The sequence below is a fragment of the Mercenaria mercenaria genome, chromosome 6 (assembly GCF_021730395.1).
Source record: "Mercenaria mercenaria strain notata chromosome 6, MADL_Memer_1, whole genome shotgun sequence".
Lineage (NCBI taxonomy): Eukaryota > Metazoa > Mollusca > Bivalvia > Venerida > Veneridae > Mercenaria > Mercenaria mercenaria.
In genome coordinates this window covers 30,909,896-30,932,341 of record NC_069366.1, presented here as the reverse complement: position 1 = coordinate 30,932,341, position 22,446 = coordinate 30,909,896, and the positions used below count along the sequence as shown (strand labels likewise).

Genomic DNA, 22,446 nt, shown 5'->3' with positions numbered 1-22,446 from the left:
TCTTTCCTCATTGAATTTATTTAACTCGTAGAATAAAATTGATAAAATGCTCGACACAGCCTCGTATTTTATTATTTTATTAACTTCAATATGAAAAGACACTCATGCAATATCCTCTATTTATTTTTCTAATTCATTTACATACATACTCAAACAAGCTGAACTTAAAGGGTCGATAAGTATCTGTAAAGAACAGAAACAGAAGTTGATGAAAGAAATGAAATTTATTAACAATGTTCTCAATCAGATCAAACTTTTGAGAACTTTGAACGTTCTATAATTTAAACGACTCATAACGTTCAAGTTATCACACATTTCAAACATTTAAAAAAGTAATCTCTAAGTGGCACCACAGTGCTACTTCTTATGTGCAATGAAAGTATGTTCATTTTAAGTGGCTGTATTTTGAGAAATGTTTGTCCTATCAGCTTTGATAAGATCATAAGATCTACATACATAATAGCTTTTTTTCCAAAGCATATTATAATGATGTAATGTTAGTGATTTCTGGGAAGTCAAAATAAGCATTACCTAACAAATACTTTTAGTTCTATGCAGACGAAGTCATGCGGGATGAATTGCATTTCATTCCAAGGCATAAACAATGTGGCAGTAATCTTTATGAATATTGTTTATGTTATTGAATACATACAGAATGCAGATTACCTGGACGTCAATCAATTGAATAAGTTTCCAGTTCCTTGTGGCTTGTTCAATACAATAGAATTTTAAATTTACCTGTGCGCTCAAACCGCTTAACAGAACAGCATGTTTGAACTGCAAATATTTTTCAGGCGATTAGAGTTTCGGTACCCTTTAAGATCGCTCCGCTGATAAAAATGATAGGTAGAGCTGTTCTAGCGGGACATACAAAAACCTCACAAAATGCTACAGAACATTTGGGTAATGACATAATAAATAGTGTTTCAGACAAAAACATTACAAATTACTTATCGGCTATATCTTAATAGATTCGTGGGATGTACAAACGAGCATAGCAGTTGTGTCGCACATTAAAATGATAATTAGTTAATTTAGCCAATTGCGGGCTGGACCCAAAAATACTTATAATGTGAATTTCGGCGTCATGTAAAAAGTTGAAAGAAAAGTATTTAAAATGCTTTAAAAGATGTAGTGTAAGGCTTCGGTGCAATAAATGCATAAACACTTAGAGACGGAATAACTCATTTCACGGCTGGTCAAGAGTGAAGCTGGGCGTGAAATATTTATAAATTTGGGGTTACAGTGTGGACTGACCAACGACTTCCGAAATGAAGTTAGGTGAGTACAAAGTGCATTTTTTTTTTATTTATTTATTTATATATCTGATTTTTTTTCTGCATATCATTGTTAAGACAGTTTTTAAGTTTGAGGTTTTAAAGTATCTAAATTAGTATTCCAACCACTTTTAAAATACGGTTAAGAAAGAAAAGTGTGGGAATGTGTTTTATTTTATTAAAAGTGAACCACACTTACTTTTAATGAGTAGTTTGTATTTTGTGTGTGAAAAAATTCATATCAAAGGTTACACGTGTACACATATTATATCACATATATTAATACAATGAAATTCATTTTTACATGAAAAATAGGCTTGATGTTAATTAATTTATACAGTCATAATAACCATAAATACATTCTGGAATGCATGTGTATATATAAATATCTAGAACATATAAATAAAATAATATCTTATAAGAATGTATGTATCAAAAATAATGTTTATATACATATGTTTTCACATCATAAAATAAAATTGATATTGGCAAAAAATGTACAAAATATGTATACCCGATAAATACAGCATTAAATAAGCATCTGATGCAGGAGAAGTATGTAAGGTGCATGTTATTCACGTGTAAGATTTTGCATTTCAGGAATAGATATTACGATGAGTATCATAAAATGACAATTGCACTTGTGACTGCTAGGTCTTTGAATAACTACCGAGGGAGGGATGCATCTGGGTACAGTTTTTCTCTCTAATATCAAAATAATTATGCTGACGAAGTAAAATGTAGGAAATAAATTATTTACGGTCTTGTATATGTCGTACAAACTGACATGTCGTATCTGAGTTTTATCACAGTGGTATTAATTGTACGTTTGGCAGGCACATAAGACAGTGATAAGATGCAGATATTCGTCATGAATACAGAATAAGCTTGAATTCTATAGGAATGTTTCTTTTTTACAAACACAGCTCTGATGTTGATGTAGTAATTTGTTTTGTAATTGCACTAATTGATGACCGGCAATGACGTCATATCATCCTGTGCGACCTATACTCCGGTGCAAATCAATGCTCGTATCAACAGTTGAATCCAAATATCCTACGTCCCATGGGTCCCAAACAGCCATCTGTTTTTCGAAATAAAGCCTATTTCCGAAAATAAAACCAGTCTATTTTAATTTGAGTTTAAAAGCAACGCGACAGCTATTAACATGAAAAAGAAGTATGTGTAATTCATTGTGATTGTCCCTAAAATACATCTGTTCATCCTTGAGACTAGCCTAGACATTTTATTCTTTCCTACCTAGCGAGAAAAGTTAAGGTTATCCGGGAATGAGACCCTAAGAAAAAGATAAGCTGCATCTGCGCTTACAGACGTCGTTATAAGTTTACGCCATATTAGGACGTCGTAGTGTATGTGCTTTTTCAATTAGCGTATTGACCTCATAATTTGACGTGATTTTATGACGTCATAGAATGAGCTTTTTAATTTACAATATCTTTGAAAATATCGCAACAATATTCACGATAGGCAAAAAATGACCTAACATACCTTCCTAAGTATGGAAGGTGTTTTCCCAAACTTCAGGTCAGCGTGGATATAAGTCTCGGTTGTTCATCGAGTTTGAGAAAACCCTGTCTTATACAGAGGCAGCCATATAAGATCATCTTTTTCGCGAAATATTGGAAGATGCATGCTGTTTGGGGTGATAAGCTTTTATTACACCGTTTACTTTTTCTTTAGAAAATAGAAGAAGAACATTAAATACAAAAGTCGTCTGCTTGTATGAAACTCTTCATTCCACAAATACTCAGACTCGCTTAGCACGTACGGAACACTTGACGTTCATGTAATATACTTATAAAAATACAAAAGGAAAACTGCAGTAGCTTGTTGAATGACAAAACAATCATGAGATAAAATATGAAGATCACAAAATTCTCTTACTTCATAGGAAATTGTAAACAGACAGAAAACATGTCGAAACAATCGACCTAACCGACCTATAATGTACAACATACAGCTAAGTGCTCCGAGACTTATTTCCACAATGTTTTTACATATAATACTTAAGATAGCAGAAAATGCCATGAAAGTATTCAAAACAAACTTGCAATTAATTGAAAGTTCCACATGTTTAGTTGCTTTCTTGCACTACGGGATTATTGACATTGTACGCAGACGATTTCTCTGAAAGTGCGTCGGGTATAATAATATGCTTTTGGTTTTTTTTGTATGCAAACAGTAGCTTGTACAGGGTATAGGTGAAGTTGATCAGTGGCTGAAGCTCTATTTGTTGATACAGAAAATTGTTGCCGAAGTAGGTTGTTAGTTTTCACTTTTTTACAATAGACAGGGATCTGATACTATTGCAAAATCATAATTCGTTGTTGTGTAAAATCTTATCTGGCTTACCAAAGGTCGGTGGTTCTACCGCCGGTGCCTTGGATAAAGCCCGGAGGGGCACCTTGGGTTTTCTCCACCACAAAACTAAGAAAATCGCCGCATGAACATAAATTGTGTATGTGTCGGAAATATCCAATTGTTAGCCACAGTTGTTAGTAGTATGCAACTCCACCTAGCATTTCGACTGATGTTTTTGACAATTTATCTCTTTGACAACTTTCAAAACTACACCGGTTCTTATAACCGAAGTGGTATAAAATCATTTTAAGAGTCGAATCCGCTATAAAAGTGTTATCTTTACATTTTTTATTCGAATGAACACACTGATTAATCAGACAGCGTGTAATAAACCTTTACTATTTTTTTCCAATTGAAAAAACATTTAACAAAAATAAAATTTGGTTTCAAATCTACCTCAATTTCCTACGAGAAGATTACGGCATGGCTGTATATTTGATTGTAATGGAAAATCTCTTAAATCTCTGAATAAACAGATAATCTCCGTTTTGAAAATAATCAGCATCTTAATATCTTTATCTTGTTTTGTAAATACCCAATGATCCGACGTTACTGATAATGGATTGACACTGACTCGTGGCTCTACATAATTGTAAAAATCTGAAAATCGCGCGAAAAGAAAGGATAAAATTCTTCTCTTTTTTTTCTTTACCGGCGCTCATCTTCCTTCAGTTGAATGTCCCAGTGTATTTTGTGGCCGGTTTGAGCGAGCTATGTTCAGCGTGGGATGCGTCTATTTCCCGTTATTTTCATCACTGCCCTGTATTCCTCATACATTTATCAATTGCTTAAGTTGTTACTTTTCATGTAAAGATATGTGAAAAAGTTAGGATTCTGTCGTTTCTGCCACCTTTTAAAACAAAAGTTTAATATTTTTACGCAGTGAGGTATTTGTTTTACCTCCATCTACCTAATAGTTGAAACTGATAAAAAGTTTCCAGTACATTAACTTTTCTCATAAGATTAAATCATTAGCACCACTTAAAACGAAATGCAAGCTTTATGATGACAGCGATATAACTATCAAAAATATTCGTCAGATTTTTTTTACAGAATTTTTACAATCTAAGCAGACGAAAAACAGTTGTCAGCACTTGTAATGTTCGCCAGGTGCTTTCTTGATTATTTCCGGATTTTAGCAGTTCTAGAATATGTAAATATTAATATTTTTATTTATCTATTAAAATAAACCCATATCCTTTACCCGCCGCGTTGTCTATACGATGGGCAAACATAAGTAAAACATAAGTATACATGCCAATTTAATTAAGAGGTTCAAACACTGGCTCAGTCTGTTTTCCAATTATATGGTCTCATAAGATTATGAAATAAAAAGCTAATTAAATACTTTTAATAGAAAGGAAGTTTTAAGACAATGATTAAATGTTGACGTTAGGCGGTTTCGTGAGAGCTGTTAACCTTTGTGGCCAGGATTGCGCTCAGTGCAAATACATTCTCAATTTTGCTTAAAGTAGGGGGCAATGTGATCCATTGTGGAATGGTGGAGGTGAACATCGGAGGAGCGAGTGGGGGTTAACATATAACGTTTGATTGTGCGTAAACTGGTCGTTACAACTATTTTGTAATACTTTTTGAATAGCAAGGTGCTTCTAGCATACACGTGTCAATGTGACACGGGGTTGGGTTGTTTGTGTGAGTGTGTGTGTGGGGGGGATCGTTTAGACTATAACTCATGGAATATGATACACAATTTTATTCATCACAACAAAAGTGCAGATAGCAGGATTTAAAACAAAAAATCAACTAACCAGAAAATGCACTTCTGACCTTTTTCTTTCTAATATGTGTAACATATTTTTAAACGTGCATTCACGGTGATTTACTGTTATCACGTGCAGTATGGAAAATAATGTTACTAATCTAAAGATATTGAATCTTAAATCCACGAACAAACAGAACTTTATCCTAATTTAATGATATTAATGCATTTCATCAAACAGATAATAGTGTTTGAAAAAATATTTATATGTACTTTATCTTAATCCAATAGCATTTGATGATAATGATGATAAATGTATTTTCAGATACGGTTTATCAGCGAAAATAAAACATTCTTAGATTTTCATAGACAGAAAGACCAGAAATAACATTAATATCATAGTTGAAATTATCAGTTGTCACTCGAAAGTAAATTATTTATGAGATTTTTTTTTTATTTTATCAATGTTAATTCACAGAGAAAAAAAAGATCTGTAATTTTCCGTCTTAGTTTCGAAACTATGTCTGTCAGGAACCCAGGTTTTCGCTACAATGTTTATAAATGCGAACATTCAGTATTACTTTTATTCTTTTACTTCAAAGTACATGACATGGCTGCGTTTATTAAGTGGAAACCCAACAAAACTTACAATGTGCGTTTTATTTAGTCCTTCTCCTTTCTTTAATGTGATGGACCTAAAGAGTACCTTGACAAAAGTATTTATGTTAACTCTAGATCTGCTCCAATATTGAAGGTAAATGTGAAATTAGACGCTATGTCCTATCCATGAAATAGTCTTTCCTCTGCCTTCTATGTTATTATGAAGCTAGTCTTAGTTCACAGGAGATAACTCCTGGGGCTATTCAAATTTTGGGTTATATGTCTCTTTTCTTCTCAAAACACTGGGTAGATAATAAGAGCCAAGAAAGATCGGTCAGAATATAGATGAGAAAATATTATAAAAAAAAAAAGATTATCTAGTCGGTAGCCAGACTATTATGAAGCATTCAACTGCAGTGGTAGGTAATTAGGGACAATGTTATAATGAAAAATATTTTTATTCTCAAGTCTCCGATTCTATGCTTATCGTTGCATTGCTTTTCTACTCTCCCTAATTTCATAAGGCGCAACTAGAACTATCCGAATGTTGCGTGTCTGGTAATTTTCTTACGCAAAGAAAACTTCGTAACTGTTTTGTAAATATTATACGCAGTAATAATTGTTACTTACACGCTTTAAATAAACGCATTCCACTTCAGTGTAACGACATTGTTGTGAAATAAACTTGAAGTATTTGAAACATTATTTTTTAAAAATAAAAATCAAGGTTTATTTAATTCAATAAGACAAATATGAGATCTAATTTACTTGCTGCAACATGTTTTGTCATGATTCACAACAGTTTTGACTTCTTTTCCCACGAAATAAAGTTCAAATAAATTTAAAAGCCATTGAAATAAAACAACTTGTTTACGTACCTTGTTTTGCTCCTTGACTTGTCTAGTATCTAGTGATCTAATTTTGAAAATGCTAAAAAATCAATATTATAAGTTTTATGCGAATATCTAAAATGAACTAACGTGTCTCTCGGATTAGAACATGAAACCGAGCATTTTTGCGAAGGGTGGAATGGTTTACTTCATCCCTCAAGATGCCAAAAATTCTCAGCGTTTTGATCGAATGAAGGCAAATGGGAGATAACTTTATCAAATACAAAGGTCACGGATTTAACTGTAGTGTCATTCGGCTATATAGAAACACTGAGATAAAAAATACAGTTAACTCATTGCTACATTTCGTTTGGTTTTACGGCCTCTATATTGTTTTCTCTTCCTTTTCTTAAACACATTTTTATTTCCAAAAGTCTGAAAAATGTGATAAGAAGAAAACATTTTATCTAACGTATTCACAAGAAGTTGATTTCGAGTATTGAAATGGTCAGTTTTAATATATTCAATAAACTTTTAAATTGTACCGTTTCAGAATTGTACAACACGTTTCTATGGTTACGGTACTCTAGTTTCCGGTTATGATTAGAAAGTGACTGGAGTGGTAGTGATAAAATTTGATTAAAGAATGACATACTTATTTGTCTGTCTATTAACTAAATTGCAGTTCGTCTTGCTTAAGTTAGTTAGATCAAACTGGAAAATTAAATTTAATAAGGGAGTTTATCAGAGCGAAGTGTCTTGTCTGAATTAGGGGTTATCATGCCACGAATGACACTATCGGGACCCATCCACTGTGTTTAGATATGACGAATTAATATCGATTAAGGTACAAAATGTCGACACACTGTCTATCACGACATTCTGTAATATGTTTCAATGTCAAGTTTTGGCGGGAACGCCGAAATCTTCGTCTTCCTTTTATGAAGCAAAACAGAGTATAACCGATTCTATCATTGGCGATTTATAGAAAAACTGTTGTTCAAAATGTACAGCATAAGTTTTTGTGAAAGTTTATGGTAGTTTAAAGTTTTTGTTCTATATTTCCAACATCAGACGCAATGCGCAGAATACTGCACTATTTCCCGCGCTGATAAAAAACAAAAACAATTGTTCACTAAATTTTTAATATATGAACTGCAAAAATTGACGTATTTAACTACACTTAGAATCGAAAATTCTTAATATCTTTTAATTTCGATAAATGTGTAATAGTATTATACACACAAGCGTATTGTTCTTATAGTTGTTTTTTTTTTTTCTAGGATTAGTACAGATCGATACACGGTGAAGCAGTTTTATATATATAAAGCAACAAAAAACAAAAACAATCGAACAAAATACGCTACATCTACTTACAAGAGATTCATGGTGGTTTAAACAACGACTAATTACTCTAATACTTTTAGAAGAACATACTTTTAGAAGGAAACATACCATACAAAGTTAACGTTATTATCTGCTTTTCAAACAATGTTGCTACATTTTACACTGATAACAAATAATAAAGTAATTGTACAGATTTGAACAACGTTTTATAAACAAACAATCATTATGGTAAAACTTATTTTTTCTCTGCTTGTGGAAAAAACATATTACCCGCTAGATTTTGATAAACACGCTAATTTGACCAATCACACCTCGGTTACAAACGTTGCTTGGTTTAAAGGTGGTCAATCACATTTAATCAACATTTAATGACATTTTTTACTTTTTGTATATTCTGGTAGAGAATTATTTAAGGAACAAAAAGACCGATTACATAGAGTTAGATTCCTATTTGAAATGTATATTTTATTATTTTTATAAAATTTTGTAATTACTCCCCTTTAATATGAAAGTATATAAAAAGCTGGGTATTTCTTTTTATTTCGATACAATGTCTAGTTTTACATTTGCATTTGATAGACATATCAACTATTGAACAATCTGAACCAAAATGCAAGTTTTAAAGCTGTGTGTAGCTTCTGAATTCATTTATTTCCAGTCTATCTTGGTTGCGCAACCAAGATAGGCAAAGGGAGGTAATAATAACTTTTCAAACTTGCGTTTCTAATGAATTCCATTTAAATACATAATTTTAATGCAAATATTTTACAAATATATTACAATATGTCTAATATTGATACATTTCCTTAGGCAAAGTATGTTTATCAAATTTATACTTATGATAAAATAACTCTATCTTGGTTGGGCAACCTGGATAGGAAAATGAAATTTTAAAAATACCTCCAGTGAAAATCTAATTTGTATTAAGTGTTAAGTGAACATAAATGAGTGTAAATGATCAGATCCTAAAGTTTCGAACAAATCCGTTACATGGCCAAAATCTGATTATCCACAATGCTTTCAAATCGGAATAGGACTTGTCTACAAACCGCGGGAAATCAAACAAAACAATCCACCCGAACACGGCTGCGCCGGGAAAACGGTATAAAAGAGCTATAAATGCCCCCAGAATGTATTTCTATTGTCATTCAGCTTCTTGTAGCATTTTCATGACTCTAAAATTGTTTCTTTTAAGTGCATGATGCACATCCTCTTAAGTATATTGCTGAATATTATGTCATAATAGAATAAGTAGGACGATTTACTGCAATCTTTATGCTTGAGTAACGAGACATTTTATATTTAGTGTAAAGTTTATTACATTACAAACACTTGAAGGATTCTAGTTTATAGTCAGGTCTCTTACATTTAACTTCATGCATACACGCTGGTATTGTCATAAACTTTGAAAGATTTTTTCTGCAAATATTGTGGATGTTGCATTTGTAAAGTACTCACATGATGCCATGTTTTATAATGATGTGGAGTTTTATCAAAGTTTTCAAAGTTAGGGGTTAGGGGCAAGAGTGGGCCAGCCAGCCGAACTTACCATATTTTCTCAGAAACATTTTGGACAACCGAACACACCCTTACCAGTACATTAAAATGCCCTTTCAAACGAGCTTTTCCTCTCCTGTAAAAAGAAACAACAACAACGTTTAGGGTGGTGTTGGGGGACAAAGCATTTAATATGCTGCTCCTCACTCACAAAGTTGAGGATTGGGGTTGGGGCCTGCTTCATCCTTTCTCTTACGCCTTTGCATTGATTGATTATAATGAATGTGTGACGTCACGTTTCGTGATGTATATAATCGCGTGTTTTAAACTGCTGTCGTGACGTCAGTCTTTCCGCATAGGTCAGTAACGTCACAAGTTGCAAACTCCAACACAGTGTTACCTCCCCTGAACAGTACAATAGATACTGTCATCGCGTATAAATTGGGCTGAATTTCAGCCGAGTTATATTATTTCATTTTTGAATTTTGCTGTGTAAAGTTTATATTTTAATAGCTAAATATTACATACCTTGCTTTTAATACGAGTAAAAAACAACCAGAAAATAATAAAGCAATACTAAACTTACTCCATTTCTGGCGTTGTGACGCGCACCTGTTAAATATATAAACAACTAGAATTATTTGTACATTTAAAGAATTTGATGAACATTTACAGCAAAACACTTACACTACGTTCTGAAGGCTGTGGTAAAAATGTCAAGATGTCTGTTAAATACAGCAGCGTTTGACCTCCCAGGCGTTACTAAGCGTTTCGCTGTTGCACTATGACATGGTCACATGATTTGCTTGGCGACAGGGATTATTGTTGGACAATATTCCTACAGCATGTTGCAATCCTCATGTTGAAGTTATCTTGTTGCAGTAATCATGTTCTAATCCTCATGTTGCAGCCAACACATTGCGTTTATCATGTTACCTTTACGGAGCATTCTAATATTATGCGCCTTCAATCAGTAGCACCTTTACCAACAAAATGTCAATAGGTCAGTGAAAAGGCTGTAAAGAAAACTATGGTTTAGCTATCTAACTGTAATAATTGTTTCAACTCATCCTATTTCACTCATCATTGCAATTACGCTTGGCTGTGTATTGAGCTGTCTATCGTTTGAAGCGATATTTCCTTCAGGTTTGATCATAATCTGGTACATGTTTTGACTTACGCCTGTACGCACTGAAAATTGTCAGTAACCGTGTAAAAGCCAAAACTGTAGGAGATCAAAAAAGAAACATTTAAGATTGCTTTACAAGATCAAAGTTTAAAACTATTTGTTCATTCGGTTCATAAAAAGCAAAAGTCGTTGTTAAGCACTGTGAAACGTTTGGAGGTAAAACATAGACTCTGTTTACATCATCATTGAAACACCAGTTTTTGTAAGAGATGGATAAGACATGTGACATTTATGCGTTATCGTTTATTACATGTATGCACGTAAAATTCAAAACGGTTCAAGATGTATTCTTATAAAGTAAAGTTCTTTTATTCTCACTTAGACAATTATATCTTATCACAAGTTTGATACGTTTTTTTCTGCAGATAATAAAGTCAGAGAGTTGCCGAAAATTGAACATTAAAATATAATGAATCTTGTCTTCAATATTCTTAAGTGTACAAAATGCGCGTAAAGGTAAATCTCTACTTGACATTCATGTGTATGTTAAATTTTACACGATAAATGTTTAAGAAACAAACTATTAAATCTACTCTTGAAAAAAAATGCAATATATCGAAAGTTGTCTACTTATAGACTGATAACAAACGAAATGTATAAAGTGGAATTCATCTTCTAGAATGCGTACACAGCTTGCATATGGGTCAAAGTAAGGTAAACTTCAAATTTATAATCATTATAATGTACGTTCAAACAGATGTGTACGGACCAAATATCGCATCACTCATCTACGGAAGCGCAGAGTTGCCAATTGATCAAGATAAATGTGGATAACGGGATCGTTTCTAAGATTGAAGAAGGTCCTATCAGAGATGAATACGATATGTCATCGCAAATCAAGTTCAATGGATTCGTTATCAAGTGAATTCTGCTCATTATTCATAATTGCTAGTTGTGTATCGAACAGACTGAAGTAAAAATAAAATTGTGTGTAAAAATAACTTTAGAAGTGCAGGCAAAACTATTATACAATGTACAATAAATTTAATGTGTAACGATTGCTGCAAAATAGAAAGTGCGCTAACGGTTTCTTTAATTGCAATAGGCTTTGAAAGCGCGGTTGCGCAGGCTAGTCTGGATCCATGCTGGTCGTAAATGCACTATGTTGGTTTTCTCATGGTGCGGCTCAGTTATTATTACTTTACGATTGTTTTCCTCAGTGACTAAACCACAACGATGCAGATATAACAGTTCCGATCGCGTTATGGCATATGCACTTAATCGAATATGCTTTAAATTACAAATAAATTCTTCTAGGCAAAATAATAGAGAATAATAAAATCTGTAATTGCTGGATAACAATTTCTACGAAAGCAGAATAGTGTCAGTTGAAGAAAAAGTGTTGAATCTATTATCTCGTTATTATAACTTTCTCTTTAAAAAATAACTACAAAACGTAGAGTCTTAAACCCCTACTTTTTAGGGGGCCAATGTTTTATCTCTCAGGGTTGCATGGACCCGAACTTAAAACCTGATTTCTTATCAATAAAGGGAGATCTGCTTGACCTAGAAATTTCAAACTCCAAAGTGTAATTGGTCTTGGCAAGTTGATGAAAATCATTCTCACCTAATAACTTCAGGACCATTTGATCTTAACCCTTCAATCTTCATAGGCTCATTGGACTTGGTCAGTAGATGACCACTATAACATTTGCTGTCAGCAGGTCTCTGGTCAAATTCACAGGCCAGTAACTTGAGAACCGTTTGCAGTCTTCAAACTTCATAACGTAAATGTGATAGGGAGTAAATTACACAATTTCTCGTTATAATGAGATGATTTTTTCTTAATCATGAGATAATTTTGTAGTAATTTCTTGTAATTACCAGATGTTTTCTCGTTATCTCGTGATTATGAGATAATAAATTAAATAACTATTTTATGTGACACGATTCGGCTTTCGTAAACTTTTGTTCATAGATCGTCAATGCTGAAGGCTGGAGCGAAATACGTGCACTCCCTGTGGCTCACCAGAGACCTTGTGCAACACAAAATGTTTATTTAAGATTATTGATGTATTTCTACAAGGCATTTTAAGATATGAAATGGGCAAAGTCTTCAGTCCCAAGTTCATAATTATAATAACTCTATTACCATCGACTTAAGACAATAATCCAATGACTAAGTTTCAACAATAGGACCATGCTGGACGGGTGGTAAAAATCGGGGTGTTGGGGTGGAGGTATTGGAATTGCAAGATTAAATACGTCTTCTAGAGTACTTTCTCCTTGCAGACGTTCTCTTACACGTAAACTCCTGACGTTGCCACTATATCTTAGGTACTTAACTAGAATAATACACATTATCTTCCCAGCTGTAATACGTACTTCGCGTTTTGTTCGTTTTGATTCCATTTTGATTCAAGGAGACCCTAGTCACGTGATTACCTCAGTGCCATGGCAAGTGTCGTACAGGATACCAATGCATGTAACGATTGAGGGTAAGCCTGCTATCTTGAATCCTGAATTTGGAATCTACACCGATTTGCTTGGTGTAATAACCCCGAAAGCAGTCAGACAAAGGGACAAACAAAGTATTAAAGTTTCAAGTTTCGGGGTCGATTCTAAGGCTTAAATGAACAAGTTAAAACACCAAGTTAGTCATATATTGCGTCTATTAAAGACGCTTGAGTAATTTGTATTCGTTTGTATGAGATATACTATGTCCTTTGATCAATCTCTAAATCAAACAATAGACAAATTTTAACTGCATGAAATGCATTTAAGACAGGTTTATCTTGCCTCATCACACTTGAGATAACGAGGATTTAAGAGGTTTAAGCCAAAATGGTGCATATTTTATGTTTTCCTAGATAGATGTAAACTTCAAAGGATATTTTATTACATAACAGATACTTATTTCTCTCCACATACAGTAACTGCGTTCAAAATATTTTCCATGAGCTTGTCCTTACTGTAGAGTAAAACGTACAAAACGTTTGTCCTCTCCTAACGTTATAGCGCTACCTCACTGGAATACCACGCATGATACCCAACCCAGTCACATCATACTAACGTAGGGCTGACCAGTCCCGGAACTATCATTATAATGCTGAACACCAAACAAGGAAACTACTTGTACTATGCCTGGTATGACGTGGCCAGGGAGCGAAACCAAAACTTCTCGCACTCGAGCTGACACTCTTAACAATAGGCAACCGCGGCGGTCTTTTTATTCTATCAGTTGAGAGGACTTTTATCCTTTACGCGTAATATTATAACATAAATGGAGTTTCTTTTTGATATATACCTGTAAGCACTACTTAGTAATTGATCACTCACTGTACTATACCAATGCGTTTTTCTTTTGTCCGGGAGATGCTCTTTAGCACCCCCACCCCCTTCCCCACCCCATCCCCCCATGTAAAAGCAAACTTTAACCATTATTTTACTGTTAAGAGCTTGTAAATGTTGGGAAACAAAGTCAAAAAACAGTATTCTAACATGGCTCAAATTGATTTCCAGTTAAACAAAGAAGAAAATCAAACGCAATATATCCTGCGATAAACAACGGTTGACGCACGGACCGGTAAGAGAGCATTATGGCGTCAATTTTGACGTCATGTAGCCGCCTGACGTCCGATACATTACTTCTCGCGTAAATGAATTCCAGCATAATATTTATTGAAATATATCAACGTGCATGTCAGAATCATCATCGTTCAGATGCTTCAGTATTTAACCACTGGGACTAACGCCCTCGTGGTTCAATTCCTACACATCTGAACTCTGAACCGTGGTAAATTAGACGATAAACAACGCGAAGGTCTTGATTGTTTGTTAAACATACTGCAGAATCATACGATGATCTTTATGCTTTTATCCAAAAATTCAAATAATATTACCGTACCTTCTCATATATAGCTGAAAAAAAATGTTTTAATAAAAACATGCGCGTGGTTGACCTTTGTTTATAATAAATTGATATAGTTCTAGTAATTTTCCTAGAATTGAATACATTTCTAGAGATTATTATAAAATTTCAAATTGAAAACGATAAAAATCCACTTATCGTTCCATGTAGTTATTATCAGTGTGCGATAAAAGCGCAAAGCGCTCTGATTTTCACAAATCATTACAATAAAATTGCATTTTCATGATTTTTATGATTTTTGTTCTTTAGAAGACTAAAGACTTTTAATACTGTTTGAGTGTAACAAATTTATTTTATAATGTAAGATAAAAAAAAAAACGCTCGAGACAGTTCATAAGCATTTCTAAATTATCAAGAAAAAATCCCATTTTTTCCCTAAAACTCTTAAGTACTAAATAACTGTTGTAGTGGATTTTTACAAAATGATAGCATCTTTCGTTTCGTTAGAAGAATCACTTTTGAGCTTTCATTGTATTTTATGTAATTGCAGTTATTGCGCATGCACAAAATGAGCTCTCTTCATAAGGTGTCAGGTTAAAAACGACCCTTGAATCGTATTTCTCAAAGGAAATTTTATCCGCCACTTTTATAAATCCAGCCTGTCATTCGATAATTACTGTAATCAGTATTGCCGATAGCCTGTTTGCTTTCAATACAGTTTCCACTAGAATGTCGGTATCAAATCTTTCAAAACCAGTATTAGTTATAATTGTCTAAATAAACAAATGCCTTGCCAATTAACTAAGTTGATTGCACTAATATTAGCTAATTTGCCTCACACTCTGGTATATTTACTATGAGGTTTTTGCCAGGTGCTTCTACAGTTCTCATTATTGTTTGATATTCTTGTTTGTAGAACTCTTCTGTGAATATTTATATAACGATATCAAATATTCTTTCATTGTCTTCCGCGGAATCACCTTTCGATTCTTCCCGGGTGGTAATTTTATTTAGAAGTGCTTTCTTCAATAATCAGTTGGTACTTTATATAATGGATATTTATGCCAAAGGCGTAAAAACGTATCCTGTAACTACATTGGTAAAATGGGATGTCTAATTGTGGGACGTTACGCTTCCGTTCAAATTTGAACCCGATAGATTTAGATGTTGTTATTGTTGGAGGAAACCAAAAGTATAATACAGAACTGTTATTTAACTTAGATGAACTTTGAGTTTAGCACTCTTTTTCAGTTAGGTAACGCTAGGCAGTAAACCTAACCTTTTGTCCTGGATTCTGTACCAGTACTAAACTGTCCTCAAGTACATGTATTTGCAAACTTACCCACATGAATCAGAGGTGGGGAATGAATGATTTCAGATACGATGTCTTTTATCCATCGCTACGGAAAACATAAACCTTGCCCGGGGATCGAACTCATGACCCCGCGGTCAGTAGATTTGCGCTCTCTCAGAGCAAAGTTGGTGTACATTTATTCATATATCTATTTAATATAATTATCTGAAGAAAAAAAACTGTTTCAAAAGTGGTTTCCTCACTAATTATTAAATACGTAATTAAATTTTTTTTTGAAGTAGGTGTTTTTGTCTCTATGAAATCAACACAGAAAACTAAGTTTGAAGCATCATCACCATAAAACTATTTCAATTCTGTCGAGTCATTCAATATTACAAATGCAAAAGAATTTGAAAAATATTCAGTAGTTCCTAGATTCATAGATTCTTTATAATATGTGCATAATAATGCGTTCATTTAACTTATTATGAAATGAAAATGACGTAATTAAGTTTCATCTAACGAGAGAAAACTTCGTTTAATGCCAATAAGGTTCTGTAAATCTTCTTGATTAAAGAACAAAATAAACTTTGCATAGAAATCATATACAAAATATCAACTTCTTTTAGTGAACCGATTCGTAAGCTTGCATATTCATGACTGGTGTATGCAAACACGACTGTCAAACACTAAGTATGCAAATTTGTCGTTTCAAACATAAGTTTCAACGGTAATGTTCAGTTAGGATGGTTAGCATCTTCGGGTTTTCAGGATTGTTTCAGTTAAATCTTTTTAAAGTGATTTGCAATTTCTAACTTATTCTTAATTTCTAAGTTATGTTAAAATTGCACTCGGCACTTTATCAAAACGCTGGCCAATACTGCTGTATTTTTTACCCATTAAACCAAATACATTTACAATGAGTACGCCACAACATTGATTACCACAGAGCAATGTTTTACGCAGGATTCTAACAAAAGTACCTAACAACCGTGAAGAGCTTGCCGTGTTTACACTGACGCGAATGCCATCCAGTTTTTTCTCGTTGTTTAAAAAGATCTTTCGTGCAAGGGATTTAATGGATTATTATGTTTATTTTGAAAACCATGAACCGAGGATTTTCTCGCAGCATCCTGTAGAATTTGACATAAACTCCTCTAACAGGATCATGTCAAGAAATCCATTAAAACTAATCGTTTCGATCTGTTCAATTACATGTCTCGAGCTTTGCACGTGCAGAACACATGCTCGTGGTAAAACATCATGCTGGACATGCGAGACAACTTTATTAAGTACGTTTCTCTGTAAGAAACAATAAAAACGAGTTATGACGATCCAGATTTTACTGGATAATTCTGTTTTTATTTCTTGCACATTATTTGTCTGATTTATGTCCGTGCGTATTCGTTAATATCCCACAATTCATTTACTTTTCGTAAGTGATAATCTTTATATCATCAGCACTGTCACAATAAATTAAGTTTTTTATTCCATCAAGCATAGTCAAAAAATGACAAAATGACACGTGTTAGATAATATAGTGTAAAAACACTAAGAATCTTATGAGCAGTACTTATTACATCAAAGAAATGGATTATAAATATAGTAGTACAAATAGATTGTGTACTAGTAAACACGGCGTTCAGTTGTCCGCGTCTCTTTAATACTCCTTGCTTACAAAACATTCCTTATGTTTGGTAAAAAATATATTACGAACAGGTTTCATTTTTTTAGCTCACCTGAACAAAAAGGGATCAGGGTGAGCTGTTTGTGATCACTGACTGTCCGTCGGCCGTTCGTCCTCCGGCTGTATGTCCACACTTTTCTTCAAAAGAACTCTTCTCTGAAATCATGTATAGTCTGGATTTTCCTTGGCTGTTATTCAAACGGTTCCGTTTGTTGCACATAGGGGCTACCAGAGATTAAAAAGGAGAAAAGTCTTCAAACGACATCTCCTAAACCATTTGTCCGATTTAAAATAATTTAACACAAATTGTCCTTCTATGACTCTCTGCTGAAATTTTCAAATTATTTCAATTAGTCATAAAAAGACCGCTAGTTACGTTATATATTTAGCAAAGTAAAATACTTTTACATTTAAAGATAACATTGAATGACATTTTTTTTTTTTTGAGAATGGTGCGTTTAACTTATATAACTGAACACTTGGAAGTAAATATATAACAGTAACTTAATCTGGGATACTGTATTCGGCTTGAGTCGGACCAAACAAGGTGCGCAATCGCCGAGTGTGATCCGAACTTGTCAGGATTCATGCTGTTCGCTTTCAAAGCCTATTGTAATAAGAGAAAGCGTTAGTGAACAGCATGGATCCTGGTCTTGATCAATGCTGGTCGCAACTGCACTATGTTGGTTTTCTCATGTTGCGGCTCATATATTGCCATGAGTATAGCCCAGAGCCTGGGTTATATTCTAGGTAGCTCAAATATATATATATATATATATATATATATATATATATATATATATATATAAGAGCAATCTTTGGAAGCGGTTTCTTCGCATAAGTCTATTTCACAGTTTAATAGTTATGCTACATGCAGGACTATTTGTTTCAACAAATGAGCAGTGTCATGTGAAAACCAACATAGTGGGTTTGCGACCAGCATGGATCCAGACCAGCCTGCGCATCCGCGCAGTCTGGTCAGGATCCATGCTGTTCGCTAACAGTTTCTCCAATTCCAATAGGCTTTAAAAGCGAACAGCATGGATCCTGACCAGACTGCGCGGATGCGCAGGCTGGTCTGGATCCATGCTGGTCGCAAACCCACTATGTTGGTTTTCTCATGGCACTGCTCAAATATTCATCATAAGCTTACAGGTATGCTTCTATTGGTTGAATAGTTGTGAACTCGGATTACACCACAAAAAAACAACTTTCAGGTGTAATACACGAATTCTGAAAATCACGGTGAGAAACGTGGCTTATGATAAATATTTAAAAAATAATGCATGAGGGATATTAGTTTTTCTAAAACCGATCATCACAATTCTTTTTCCTGCGAATTTTAGAATTTAGAAATAACCCAGAGACAACAGAAAGACCATATTCTTGAACGCTGATTTCAGTCAACCCGATGTCAATTGTGAAACATCATTTTGTGTCTTTTATGAGGTGTTATTCCACTCTGATAAATAAACTTTCATTAGCCGAGTCTTATATCAACCCTTGAGTCTAAATCCTCTTTGATACCCTAGTTGAAACATTCTCATGTCTAGCTGAACTCTTCATTTGCACGAACACAAGTTTTCTAAACGAATTATACTACAGATAATTTTTGCGGTATTTATACCAATTTGATACTAATGTTTTCATTATATTCTTTATCAAGAGGAGAAAGTTATTTACATTTCAATTATTTCATTATAGTTTTCATTCCCCAGCCCCTTTCATGTGCGTGAATAACTGATATTTTTCAACAGAAAAGAATATTTCAAACAGATCTGCCTTAATACTTATATTTTTGTCTTTAATCATTTTCATTCAATTCTTTATTGGAGCAGACAGCAAAATCCCAAATATATTGTTTATGTGTCTACCGCATTAAATTCTCTGAAATCACAATTTCTTGCAAAAATGTTAAATTATCTAAATAATTGAATGTTTTTCGTTCTAATATTCTTTCAGTACTTCAAGTGTTACTTTGAGCTTGTAGAAAAACCGTCGTAATCTGGGTATCAGTTGTCAACACTTTAGTCAAAAGCCTCTTTGATTATCTGGGTATATATGTCAATTTAACACGTAATTTATTTTACATAAAGGTTTATTTACGAAAACGAACTTTAGTTAAAGAAATTATATGTGCTTAATACTAATTTACCATTTCTATCTTATTTACAGTTTTTCATTATTTTTCCCTGTGATGGGTTTATTAATTAGTACAGAATATTTCCTTAATTACCACGGAGCCTGAAGCTTTAGCTTAAACTTATGACGGTTTTTGTAAGTTGGCAATGAACCAAAAAGAACACCAGGAAAGAGAAACAAATAACATGTAAAAATGTTTGAAATAGAAGCTGGACCGACGTCCAACTGCATATTAAGATAAACAATTTAGAAAATTTTGTTTGCCATTTTTTTTTTTTTGTAGTAGAAGTAAATTTTATCTGTTGCAGTCTCTTATAATTCATAAATGAATGACATTGTACGCTGTATATTGATGCACAGTGAAGAGACTATAATAAAGAATAAATATACATGTATATACGGGACCCATTTGTTTATACCGTGATCAATCGCACTATTCACCATAATTATGCGTTTTTCTCTCTTTTGCGATGTTTTGTCGTTAGTACAAGTAAAAACCGGGTCTAAGTGAAACGCTGTTAAACACGTTCAAAACTAGCACTAAAAAGATACAACTCTTTTTTTTTTATCGTTACTTATAGTTATTTAGGCTAAGATGGTTGTGCCTATCATTTTGTTATATGGCTCTGCTCTGAAGTGTCGATCCTTTACGACAAGTTGCTTATAACAAGACTGGGTCTTGGAATACATTGGAATAGCCAGGTTTCACTTTGTTGGAAATTAGATGCCATATTTCTGTTGAAGTCTTAAAAACATGTTTATACACGTTGTCCTAATATAAGAACAAAAGAGTTATATAAAAAGAAAGTTAAAAATATTCAAGGATTAAAGCAACGAACTCCAGTCAGAATTAAGCATAAATTTCATTACCTGTGATAGGTAAAGAAAGAACTGAAAGCTTTTGAAAACCAGAATTAACGAATCTGAACGATGGAAACGATGAAACTTAATCGAGTCAGGATTATAGTGATATATTTACAGTTTGCTAAATATGGCATGGATCAGTTTAGACAGTGCAGTCAATCACAGTTGGATTGTCGAACAGAATAAAGGCAGTATTTTCGAATTAAAAATTATCTGTAATCTTTAACAAACGATAGCATATTTAATTGGCTTGTCTGATTATTATCTAAAAACATAATTCTTTTTTATATAATCTATAAAAATACATAGTTCGATTTCTTTTCCTAAAAATCATTTGCAAGATTTCTTTGGAGCTCGAAGTTTTTTGTCCAGAAAACTAAATACCTCTAGATGTATTTTATACCTTACCTTAGTGAATATCATACGTCTTCTAAAAGTAAGCGACCGCCTCGTTAGCCTAGTGGTAGAGTGCCCGCTTCGAGTGCGGTGGGAATCGTGGGTTCGATCCCTGGCCGCGTCATACCAAATAGTAGCTTCCTCGCTTGGCGCTCAACATTAAGAGAATAGTGCAATGACTGGTTGGGTATCATGTCACATGTCTATGGCGTGATAATCCAGTGAGGCAGCACTATAAAGTTGGGCACTGTGCTCACTGCTACAAGTAGACACCGCCGTTTATATGACAGAAAAAAATGTTGAAAAAAAAACAACACTAAATCCGAACACACACAACATCTAAAGTAACCGCATGTGTATATTACTTTGTTATACCACGCACATTTTTTAAAATGTATTTTACACTTTGTTAGTGTGCTTAATTATACGTGTTCTTGTGCGTCTTGGCCATACTCATCTTAAAACTGTTAATGATATATGCCGATTTTCCTAACAAACCTAAGTTTAAATTCTGTTGAGTTATTGCCTAGTGCTTGCTGAAGCTTCCTGGAAAAGTAGTCAGAAGAATTTATATCAAATTATTTTTATCATCTTGCAGTCGGTGAAAATAAATTTGAGTATGATGTATGGTCCCCTGAAGAAATAGATATAATTGAAGGTGATGTTAATAAATGATTCTTCTCGGTTCTTCTGTCAACATGGGCCTCCAGGAGTGTTCCACAGAACTTACCGCAGAGGCATTTTTCAACTGACATTATTGAAATCGCTTTCAGATGCGGTTTCGACATCTAATTGATAAGTACTTTCACCGCCAATTAACTTTATTACTTAATCGCCCTTTCGGAATGCAATATCTCAAATGGCTGGCTTTGCTGCGATAAGAGTTTCCAGAAACATGCTATGGCTCTTACTAAAGTGGGAATGTAAGAACTTCCAATACTGCTTATTATAAACACTATGTAAAACAAGAACTTTTTGATAGAAGTACAAGCTATTTTGGCAATGAAATGATGTTGTTTTCATTCGTGCTCTATCAGATATCATGCAAGATCAGCATCGTTATTTTGAGCAGATTTCTTGTTGTAATAAACTATTGTTCAGTTTTCAACTTCGAAGAAAATGGCAAATAGAAAATATGTAAAATTGATTGGCAGATTTATTTCCTTTTTATTTTAGAATAAGATTACAGATTATGATATCAATATGAAAGAAATAAATTACTGATTTTGACGGACAAAAGGATTGTTCAGAACTAATGTACCACATTACTTTTATAATTCTCAGCTAACTAAAATACACAAGAGTGTACAAGTAAAATGTAAATTAAAATCAGAAATTCCGTTAAAACTATATTGATATAATTCTGGTATATAAATGCAGTATACATTTCACAGTAGATACGTACAGGAA

The 22,446-nt window shown here is 33.6% G+C and overlaps 1 protein-coding gene across 1 annotated transcript in view; it reads left to right on the top strand.

The window, feature by feature from the left end:
* Positions 1–767: 767 nt before the first annotated feature.
* The window catches only part of LOC123549265 (uncharacterized), a 56,588-nt gene continuing 34,909 nt past the window's right edge, over positions 768–22,446 (top strand). Inside the window, exon 1 of the mRNA XM_045337202.2 lies at positions 768–1,281. Within this exon, the coding sequence (XP_045193137.2) occupies positions 1,272–1,281 (10 nt within the window). The 5' untranslated portion in view covers positions 768–1,271. The remainder of the gene's footprint in view (positions 1,282–22,446) is intronic.